At 38.1% G+C, this 11,686-nt stretch overlaps 1 protein-coding gene across 1 annotated transcript; it reads left to right on the top strand.

Annotated features, from left to right (window-relative positions):
• The first annotated feature begins 3,644 nt into the window (after positions 1–3,644).
• On the top strand, positions 3,645–7,093 carry LOC131241988 (zinc transporter 4-like). Its single transcript, XM_058240346.1, has 3 exons — positions 3,645–4,337; positions 5,209–5,358; positions 6,600–7,093. The coding sequence occupies exons 1-3, from the start codon at positions 3,717–3,719 to the stop codon at positions 6,903–6,905; spliced, it is 1,077 nt and encodes a 358-aa protein (XP_058096329.1). The 5' UTR covers positions 3,645–3,716; the 3' UTR covers positions 6,906–7,093.
• Positions 7,094–11,686: the final 4,593 nt, after the last annotated feature.

Here is an 11,686-nt window from a genome sequence, read left to right as displayed (position 1 = left end):
TCTGCGTCCGCGTACTGGTGACACCGCATGCGTCGGACTCTTTGTATGGTAAGACGCGTTTTCATTTTTGACCGGTGGGCTATGCTTTAAACCGACACCATTAGTTTTTGCCGTATATTCCCAAAATTGATGGGCTGAGAAGCATACATAGAAAGATATTCCGCGTAGGGAGATCCCAGGGACCACTTTTGATCTTTTTTCAGTTAACACCTTACCTTTATTGTATTTTCCTTCTTAACCACCTATCTACAGGACATAAATCAAAATATTAAGATTATCCTATCCAGATTATTTTTCAGTTATAGCCATCCAAGGTGAAACACAGAAAATCAACGGTCTGGATTAACGAAATATTGGACCCACCTTTTGATATCGAAAGCCGGTTTCAATGTGCAAAGATGCAGGCTACGTATCAAGGATACCTCTTTTCCGTTGAATGTTGACGGACAAAATACAAACACGCAAATTCAAAGAGGGTCGCGCTGACGTGGTACCATGCAATCGATATTGTGGGATCCATATGAGTTTTCATCAGATCCACGCCGTCTATTATAATTTCCCTTAGATTTAATTTCATGGGACCAAAAATCAGAACAATCGAACTCTTAAGTGGGCTACACCAAAGGGAAAAATTGGGACGGGATGCCCGCAGATCAAATCTTCCAGATTTATTATCGGGCCCACCATTGTATGGATTTACCATCCAATCCATTCATCAGATATATTCCACCAACATGAAGTGAAAATCCGGAAATCAGACCATTTCAAGTTTCAGGTGGGCCACACCAAGTGAATTCATCGGTTTCATGTATGATTTCACATCATGACCTATGATCTGGCCCACCTGTATTTTACACTGGCCTGACTTTTGGGTTATACAGATGGACAGGGCAGACACATTGAAAGAAGGGACATTATAGATATCGACATCATGGCCTTGACTTAGCCAATTACTGCCGAATTCCGTTACAAACGGAGCCTACCTTCCTTTTTATCCTTCCCCATGACAACATTCTGTCCACACTCCCCTTCTTAAATGTCGCATTTAACTTCAAGCTTACCAACCGCAATCTCCAATTCTCAATTCACTTATGTATCTCCCATCCTGACCGTCCAAATCCTGGAACTTTTTCTACATATGTTAGTAACACGAAAGAAAGTTTTAATCGGACGGTCCTTATCACTGGTTTTAATGGAAATTGACCATTTTCCGATTTCATTATCCGGACGTCTGATGTCCACTAATTGGAGTGTTGTGATCATTAGTTTCAGTTCTTGGGATATGGCACATTGACAATAGGAACTACCATTTGGACGGCTTCGATTGAAATATATCTATATCCCATATGTACGGTGGGCATGTGCATGCACATACATCCTCACACTCTGCGTGTATGTAATAATTTCTCGTCCTGCCATTGTAGACACCTGCAGACTGCGGAATGGGGTTCTCTGGTTTTGCTCTAATACATCACGACGGATTATAATACGATACGTCGATGATTTATTCGTTGGATTATATTATTTTTATTGATCTGAGACGTTTATATGAGATGGATCATTCTTTATGGGGAATATGATTAAAAATAATTTCTGATTGAATATTTTAAACCTTTGATTATTTAAAAGTTATTTTGACCGTTCATCATTAAACCTGAAATCAAAATTATTGAATGGTAAAATTTATTTGTTATAGAAAGTGAAATAAATCAAAAAAATGGTTTAGATCATTGAAATATATATATATGTAATGGATAAAGTCCCGACGTATTGTAAAGAAATTCATCGCCATGTATTCGAGTTTGAGAAGCACTGCATAGTTCTGCAGCAGCATTTGGTGCACCCTACCCGTGCAGACATACTAAATCGACATGGCATAAAAATACCTTAATCTGGACCATTTGAAATGTGGGCTCCACCATGGATCCCTAAAATATTCCTTATAAGTGTGTAGAACGATCCTATGCATCCAATTCGACCATTAAATTTGGACCGTTGAAAATTTTCCAAAATATTTTTCCGATCGCCCGTTATAAAAATGTTGGGGTTCTCATATCAGTGTTACTTCCACTTATACCAAATGAAAAATTGCGAAACTTGATTTGGACGGCCTTGATTAAAGTACAGTCCCATGTGCATGAGTATGCCCCACCGTGGTCAGCCAGATAAATTCGTAACTTTCTTATTTAAGAGTTGATTATGGAAGCCTGCTAATCTCTACCAACCAGCCAAGATGAGCACATCATGTCTCCAGAGCCCGTTTCTACGTTCCCTTCACACTCTGTGATAGTTCACCACCATAAATAATGATGGTGACTCTTCAACCGTAGATATGCATAGTTTTAAGGAAATCTAGACCTTTCAAATTTCTGACCCACTTGTGAGTAGAGCTTAAAAACAAAATTACACCGAGAGATGGCATCAAACGTCTAATTTTGCCCTCGGAAATTGGATAGCTCACTAATTTAATATCAACCATCCATTTGATAGTCATCAATTGGATGATCAGGATTTCTTGATTGATATGCTGTTGAAGATATGGCCCATCCACAATGAGTTCCACAGTTTGAACGGTTGATACAGGCGTACCTGATATCACGTTTGAGGAGGATGAGTCACCACCACAGTGGTGAACTATCGTATGCGTGCACGGCCGTCTTACGCCAAATTACTAATATACCCTTACTCAGAAACCTAAAAATCGATCCAGACCACCCAAATCGCTGACCCAACTGTAGATGGAAAAGAACCGGAAAATTGCACCTAACAGACAATATTAACCATCTGATCTTTCCCTTCGAAATTTAACCATCCACTATTTTATTGTAACCATCCATTCATAGCCCTTTAATTAGGGACGCAGCTTCGGTGGATCCCCGGATCCACCAAGTTGGGTGGATCCGTGACTGTGGGGCCCACCTTGATATATGAGACTTATATCCGCACCGTCCATCCATTTATACAGCTCATTTTATATTATGTTCCCAAAATTGGATCATATCCAAATATCAGGTGGACCACAACACAATAAAATATGGTTATTTACCATTAAAATTTTTTTGTGGGCCACATTAGTTTTGTATCAATCTGATATGTGTACGGTCCATTCATCCATGTCTTTGTAATCTTATCAACCGGTTGGATGACAAATAAACATTTCACTTAACCCCAAGATGCTTTTAATGATGGAAGCTCATTTACCATTGTTTCCAGTGGTATGGTCCACCTAACATTCAGATCAAATTATTTTTTTAACCAATCCCCTAAAATGACATTTCAAAACGGATAAACGGCGTGGATGTAAGTCACATACATCACAGTATACCCCACACTCAGAGATCTACCCACCTGGTTAGATCCAGGGACCCACCAAAGCCTCGCCCATTAATTACAGAGATACAAAATCCAGTAGGCCCACAATTTTGGACACCACCATTTTTAAATCCTGCAAAACCAACATAAGTTCTGATGACACCAATCCCTTTTTAATTTTCCAAAACACCCTGTTCATAGGGTTTGGACTTTCTCAAAAGTGGGCCATCATGACTCTTAGGTGTCGATGGATGATTTTTATTTTATACCATAAATGAAGTAATGTTATAATTTTCAAACTCTATAAAGCGTCTACACATCTTCTCCATTCGTCATTGCACCTCTTTCTCTTCGTTGTAACGTTTTTCTCGCACACACCTTTTCTACTAGGGATATCTCCCACCATGCACAAGCTCCAATTTCCCCTCATGGCCTTCATCTTCTACTTCCTACTCTTACCATTACTGGCAACAGCAGCTTGCGAATGCGAATCCGACACCGAAGATCGTAACAAGACCGTCGCGCTGCGATTGAAACTGGCTGCGATCGCTTCTATCCTTGTAGCAGGAGCGATCGGCGTATGTCTACCGATCTTTGGGAAGTCGATTGAAGCACTTCGGCCGGAGAAGGATATCTTCTTCATCATCAAAGCATTTGCCGCCGGCGTGATTCTGGCTACTGGGATGATACATGTGTTACCGGACGCGTTTGAGAACCTAACGTCGCCGTGTCTGAAGGAGAATCCATGGGGGAAATTCCCTTTTGCGGGGTTCGTCGCTATGTTGTCGGCGATCGGGACGTTGATGGTGGATGCGTTTGCGACGGGGTATTATAAGCGGTCGCATTTCAATAAGGCTCGGCCGGTGAGCGATGGGAATGCTGTAGATGTGGAGAGGACGAGTGAGCATTCAGGTCATATTCATATGCATACACATGCTACTCATGGGCATGCACATGGATCCGCGCCGACGTCTCATGAATTGAATTCTTCTGCTGATCTTATTCGACATCGTGTCGTATCGCAGGTATGTTCGGGTTTTTTTTTTAATTTTTTTTAATGGTAGGGTTTTTATTGAATTTTAATGGGTTTTTTTTAAAATGGAATTTCGTAGAATGTGGAGTTTGTTTGATGAATTTCATTAATGATGAGATTTTGTTCTAAGATATCTTATTTAATTTATGGTAAAATGAGAAAAATGGTCTATTTTTGTGATGGATGCTGCTAATGGATTCATGGATAGAGTGGTTTTTATCTTCTCATGATTTCTTGTATTTTGAGAGAGAGAGAGAGAGATGGGTGATGATCTAGATTGTTAATCTATAGGGGTCCCACCCTAAATGGGCCACAAACAAAGGGCCCATTTGGATGAAAGTTCCACAACAGGGGGATTTTCTTGTGAAAGTGTGTAATTTCTTCTCCAGACTACCCAAATCTGTCAGGTAGGCCTTTTAGTGCCTGTTTCAACAAGTGGGGGATTACTTGTTTGTTAAAAAGTGCATCCAAACACTCAATAGAAATGGGGTATGGCTGAAACGGCGTCTAGGCCTTAAATTTCCCCTTCGGAGAGAGTCCAAACAGGCCCTAAAAGGTGAGTTAGGACACATTACATGTGTTGAAAGTTTTTTTTTTCCCTAATATACAATTTTCTCAAATTCATTACTCATATAACATGGTATCATAATTAGAAGTCTATGCACCTCTATCACCCACTGTTCATGAGTGGTGGGTGGGAATCTTTAACACACTTTTTGAAATGAGATTTAGAATTTTAGAATTTTAAAATGTTGTTTGGTTCCAACTAACTATTTTAAAATGGGGAGAGGTAACTAATGTGTACAAAAAGGGTATTTGCTTTTGAGTGAGAATTTTCAACACTTCTTTATATTGTGATGTAGGTTTTGGAATTGGGCATAGTGGTTCATTCTGTAATTATTGGAATTTCCTTGGGTGCTTCCGAAAGCCCATCGACAATAAGGCCTCTTGTAGCTGCATTGAGCTTTCATCAGTTCTTTGAAGGCATGGGTCTTGGTGGATGCATTGTTCAGGTATGATTTACACATTTGTTGAATGACTTGAAAAAGTAGAAGAAAAAAAATTTGAACTGGTCAAGACTCAGTTGACTCAGCACAACCCAAGAAAACTCAAGAAACCCATTAAAATTCAGCTTCTTTATATTTACAATGTTTATATTTTTTTTAAAGTATTAAATGTTACTAGTTTTAGGCCCACTTGGATGCAACTTCTGCAAAAGGGGTTTCTCATGAAAGTAAGTGCGTATCGATTTTGTCATTCAACTTAATTTTCGAGTCAGCTTTTTAGCAACTATTTAGACTCGTGGCCAATTAAATGGGCTTTGTGAAAGTGCATCGATACACACAACAGGAAGAAGAGCTTGGCTCACAACAGCACTTAGGTATCATGCACCCCTTTCAATGGTGCGTCCAAAAGGGCTCTTCTTGTGCTACGGCATGCTCAACTTGCCCACAAACTCTCTAGCTGAATTTTTGAGTTCTAAAACCAGGATTAGACCCGCTCTTAACTCCTAAACACACCATTCTTTCCACTTTAAAACCAAAAATGGGCAGTATCTTGGATAGGTTCATTGTTTGAGTCTTTGTTTGAGTCTTCTTGATGTACTGGTTTCAGTTGTTTTTTATTTTTCACACACTCACTCCACAGTGGGATGTTACCACAATGCGTACTCAAATCTATTTCCTCGTGTTGAAACTCTTGTGAGTCTACCACTTAAGCATTTTCACACACGCACACTCACTCCAGAGTGGGATTTCACCACAATGGGTACTTGAATCCATGTCCTCATGTTGAAACTCTTGTGAGTCTACCACTGAGGCATGACTAAGGACTACTGGTTTCCATCCTTGAACTGATTAATATTCTTCAAGGGAAAAAGAGCAACCATCATCTAAGCCTGGAAACAGAACAGGCACAGTCCTGAATTTTGAATTGACCATGCCGGGGGGCCCTATTTAGCAGTCTAAGGTCTGCAAAAGTATCATACCCAGCTCACAACCTGACACAACTTAGGACCGACGATGAGAGCACAAAACTCCAACATATAAATAACCTATTACATTACATTGGTTGATTAAAATCAATAAGGAGAAACATATAAAAGGAAAAAAGAAAGGGTCTATTTAGCAGTTAGAGTGGGTGTAGATAGTGGACCATTATATAAATAAAAAAGTGTTTATGACTGAATGAATTGCTTTAGTCACATCTTAACATGTAACTGAGCTTAACATACATTTTTTTTTTTTTCCTCCAGGCAAGATTCAAAGCCCAAGCGATGGTTATCATGGCGCTTTTTTTCTCCCTGACCACCCCAGTCGGGATCGCCTTGGGCATTGCGATATCGTCGGTTTACGACGAGAATAGCCCAACAGCTCTGATCGTCGAAGGGGTTTTCAATTCGGCCTCCGCGGGGATCCTGGTCTACATGGCACTGGTGGATTTACTCGCCGCAGATTTCATGCACCCTAGGATGCAGAGCAATGGAAAACTACAGGTGTGGGCAAATGCTTCCCTTCTTCTTGGGGCAGGTTGCATGTCCCTCATGGCCAAATGGGCCTAAGCTTGTCATCTTCCCTTTTGTTTTTCCTACTCTAATACTGGGAATGCATACATACATTGTTGCTCTGAACCTGTTTTGGGTTTTATTTTTTCTTTTCTTTTTGTTTTTGGTTTGGGGATGGTGTATACAATAGAGTGGACCGTTGTATTTATTAGTATCTCATGCAAGGAGATTAGGTCAGTTCTCAATTTCCTTTAGACAATTTAATTTGATGTGTTGGCAGAGTAGAGCCATCAGCCAATGGTCTGCTACTCACGTCCTACATGATCGGCCACAGCACGAAATTAGCGTAGAATTTTGATCCTAACTGTCTGATTGGTGGCCATTTCATGGACGGCTGAAGTGAAGGAAACAAAAAAAAAAAAAAAAAAGATGCAATGGTTCAATATTTTATATTGACATGGGCCCACCAATTAGATAGTTTCTATTGATGTACATGTGTGGTATGTGTACTAGTTATTTGTGGGAAGAAAACTTCAACACTCTTAACCTATACTTTTGAAATTTACTACTTCAATTAGTGGAAGTCCTTCAAATGGAAGTATGGTACAGGCAAAAGGTAGGGATGGTAATGGGTCGGGTCCTGACTGGATCGGTGTCAGCCCAAGCCCAACCCATTTACTAAACCTGACCCACAACCTATTACCTTTGACCCAACCCGACCCACTTAAAATTCATTAGTTCCACCCATCCGAATTAATTGTAAATGAGTCCTCGACTAACTTGACCCAACCCCACCACGGCATAACTCATTTTTTGAGAATGGAATACAGCACTAAGTTTCTAGCCCGGACTCTGGATATATATATATATATATATATATATATATATATATATATATATATATATATATATATATATATAGCCTACATTGCCATCGCCCACCATATTTTTCGCCACATATGTGCTGCTTGGCCCGCGAGTAATCTGGGCCCCTAAACTTGTCCTGAGAGCAGGAATTGGGTTTGAAAGCTAGGCCCGGGTGTCAATGTTGAATAGCCCAGTCAGCATGCCCTGGTGCATATAACCAGAGAAATTTTGATACTCTGGCCCAGTGTGATGGATGTTACACATATTACTTGGAAGATGCATACGTGGCATATAGGATAGATGTATCATGAACCAACAATTTCAATTATTTGATTAATTGCACGGTTAGGAGACATTTGGGGGATGGTAAAAAATGAACGAATGGTTCAGATTCAACAAAAAAGTGACCCTGAATAAGAGTTCGGGTTATTCAACCAACCTCATTTGGATGCATTTCAACAAAAGAAGGTTTCTAAGATAGGGATTTTCATGCCTACTTTTTTTGTTGATTGAACGAAAATCAACCGGGTGATGGGGCGAAGCCTGTGGCAGATATCTGCACAGGCAGCACACGTGTAAGAGATGTAGGCCATTCATCTGGTGGGGGAACTGCAAATGTACTATATATATAAAAATAAAATCAAGGTAATCTATTGACCAAGCGACCACACATGTAAGTTGAATTTGGGCCGTTGTACTCTTATAAGTTTAATATGTCTGAGTAGAAAGGCCTGATTTTGGGACTTGACTATTGTACTTCTATGGCCATGATCTAGACGGCTTAAATCAAGTTATATGTTTTGCAATAGAACAATTTCTAAGCTACCATGGATAATTAATTCCTCTTTGAGTTACGAGTTACCATGGGCCCACTGTAATGTGCAAGTGCCATTCGATACATCCAATGGACAAGCAATACCATGTAAGTCCTGATACCAAGTTTCAGCATAATACATAATTCAAGTGGCCCCCACTATATAAAAAAATGTGATATGATTTCACCATAAAATGTGATTGGATAAGGTGCACATCACACGACTATTAGTGGAATGAGAGACACTAAAAATGTGGGGTTGTTAGACTGTGATGGGATTTCATTAGAAAATGTAATGGGATTGTTAGTCGATACTATGTGTTTTCATTATGAAATACGATGGGGTTGTTAAAAAGTGATGGATATGATCACACCTACATACATGTGATCTGAACAGTCGATATGGTGGGCCATGCCATTGATGGGCTGTAAAGAAAAGATAACACCTATCGGGCCATTAGCTTATCTGAAGAACCAAGAACAGATTGTTCAAGTTCAAATGTAAAATGTTACCTATGTGAAGGAAAATAAGCTCCATGGAGCTTTCTAAACAGGCAATTCTCATAAAAATTTATATTACGTCCTGAAATTCAAAATTCAAGTATAATGACCTTAACTTTGAATTTCAGGGTGTGAATTAAAATTCAAACATACATTCTTTGATATTCTATTCCACACATTGCATTCAAACTAAATTGAGATAAAAAATTTATCAATTTTAACTCAAATTTAAACTCATAATCCAAGACTAAGTAAACTATTTCCACTAATTTCTCTATTAAATGAAAGCTTCAATAAATATCTTATTACATCAATTTCAGGAAATAAGAGAAATCAACCTAACCTATGTGCAATGCTCTAGTAGAAATCGTCGTCAAAATACACGGCTTCTACCATTTTTTTCTCATCTTAAAAATCTATAAGAATTGTTATGAATTGAGTCAACTAAAAATCCAATGAAATCATATTCATCACAGTTGAAGTTCTAGTCGATATATGATACTATCCTATCCAATATTAAATAGAGTTAGCAATGTACTACGAGTAATGTTATAGAAAGAATTCCTTAGAAAGAGTTCATTAATAAAGTATGATGATCATGATGTCATGCATACTATGATGAATGTATTGTAAATTTAAATTAACAAGATGTATACAAACTTGCATACCTCTAATATTAGAAACTTATCATAAATCAACCATGTTCACCTAATCGGTACAGCAAGATGTGTACATAATGTTCATAATCTTATACGGCTCTGACATTAGAAAACTATAACAAATTAACTATGCTCGCCTAATCAGTCCGACAAGAAATGTATATAATGATCTCGTATAGTTCTAACATTATGAACATATTACAAATCAACCATACTCACATAACCGATCCGATGAGGCGGCAAATCAACCATGCACACCGATGAGCAAATAAATTATGCATTACCACCGATTCAACCAAGCAAATCAACCATACTCAATAAACAAATGTAACAACCAGATCTCGCATCCCTTTACCATTAGGAACTTATCAAATTAAGCATGCTCACCTAACTGGTACAACGAAGTGGCAAATCAACCATACACGCCGGTAAGCAAATCAATCATATGCCACCAATCCATCATCTGTCAAAAAATAAATCCAAATAAAATAATAACATAAATGTTATGAATATGAAAACATATTCTAAGCATTCAATGCATTCTATAATTTCAATTCAAGCACATCATGCATATGAGGTATGTAATGTCTTTATTCTGTAATTCAGTAATTAATTCTTAATTGAGAGATCTACCTAAGAAGTAAATTTCTGTAAATGAGGTATAAGGGCAATATTCAAGATTCTAGTTTTCCTACATGATGGCTATTTCAATGAGAATGGTGAAGAAGAAAGCATACCTGATTAAGATAGCATACCCAAACCTTTAAAAGTTAAGTAATGACACTTCTAGGGAAGCCCTTGAGTTGAGAGGGAAAAGGAAATGCCTTTAACTAATGAAAAAGGGTTTTGCCGTTAAAAAATGGGTATATTTGAATATGAAAGCAATGTTTTTCGTTTTACTAATCAATGAGAGAAATAGGAAAAGGATCCCTTAGGATCGTGTAATGGGAAAATCTTGAAATATGTAAAGCTGTGAATTGAATTATAATTCAATGCTACATAATTTGAATATGTCGGAAAGAATATTAAGGAAAATTTTATGCAATGAATCACCCACTTGATTTGTTGAATTCATCAAATCAAATTGAACTTGACATGATTTGACTCGGCTTAACTTAATTGTGACTCGGTGGTGAAGTGGTTACAATTCGATGTAACTCCATGTGTTCTAGACATTAAATGATTCGGCTAGGCTCCGAGCTTCCTTTCTAAGAATTCTAATGTGTATGACCTAAAATCAACCCTTAATCGATTTAACTCATCAGGACTCGGTACAACTCAATTGCAAACAATGTAATTGGGCGTTAAACTCGATGTTTGTCTCCTCTAGCAATGTCTTTGATTGTTCAACGATCTTTATGGGTCAAATGGACCCAGCTTTGAGCTAAACTCAGCCTAACTCAACGGGTTGACTCGTTGAATTTACTCATCTTTTTTATTCTCTTTCCTTCTTGTTTTTTTTTTTTTTTTGTTTACTTTTTTCTTCTTCTTCTTCTTCTTTTTTCCTTCTTTCTTTCTTTTCTCTTTCTTTCTCCTGTTTTCTTCTCTTAAACTCACATCCAAACACTGGACAACTTGAGCTCAACATTCGTTTTCTTTCGTCTTTCTCCTTCTTCCTTCTCTTAAATTCAACACTCTCAACCTTTATTTTGAAATTTATTAGTTCAAAATTAGTGGAAGTATGGGAGTGGCCAAAAAAAGTAGGAATGGCAATGTGTCTGATTTCAACTTGATCAGTGTTAGCCCAAGCCTAATCCATTTACTAAACAGGTCAAGATATATTGCCCAAACCCAACCCATATTACCCCTTGACCCAACCAGACCCACTTAAAAACTCATCAAGTCCCACCTAACCCATTTAATTGTAAATGAGTGGGATTTACATAAAATTTCGAAAAAAAAAAAAAAACCAACAAACAAACAAACAAACAAACAAACACACACACACACACACACACACACACACACACAATCATCTATACTTTTTCTATATTTGT

The sequence above is a fragment of the Magnolia sinica genome, chromosome 1 (genome assembly GCF_029962835.1).
Source record: "Magnolia sinica isolate HGM2019 chromosome 1, MsV1, whole genome shotgun sequence".
Lineage (NCBI taxonomy): Eukaryota > Viridiplantae > Streptophyta > Magnoliopsida > Magnoliales > Magnoliaceae > Magnolia > Magnolia sinica.
Note: the sequence above shows the minus strand (reverse complement) of the source record. Positions and strands in the feature narration are given on the sequence as shown.

What these genes read in the sequence shown, in the direction of transcription:
- LOC131241988 (XM_058240346.1), top strand. Translation starts at nt 3,717, where the DNA reads ATGCACAAGCTCCAATTTCCCCTCATGGCCTTCATCTTCTACTTCCTA. An exon ending in GACATCGTGTCGTATCGCAG is followed by an intron (nt 4,338 to 5,208) that starts GTATGTTCGGGT and finishes ATTGTGATGTAG; the next exon opens with GTTTTGGAATTGGGCATAGT. An exon ending in TTGGTGGATGCATTGTTCAG is followed by an intron (nt 5,359 to 6,599) that starts GTATGATTTACA and finishes TTTTTCCTCCAG; the next exon opens with GCAAGATTCAAAGCCCAAGC.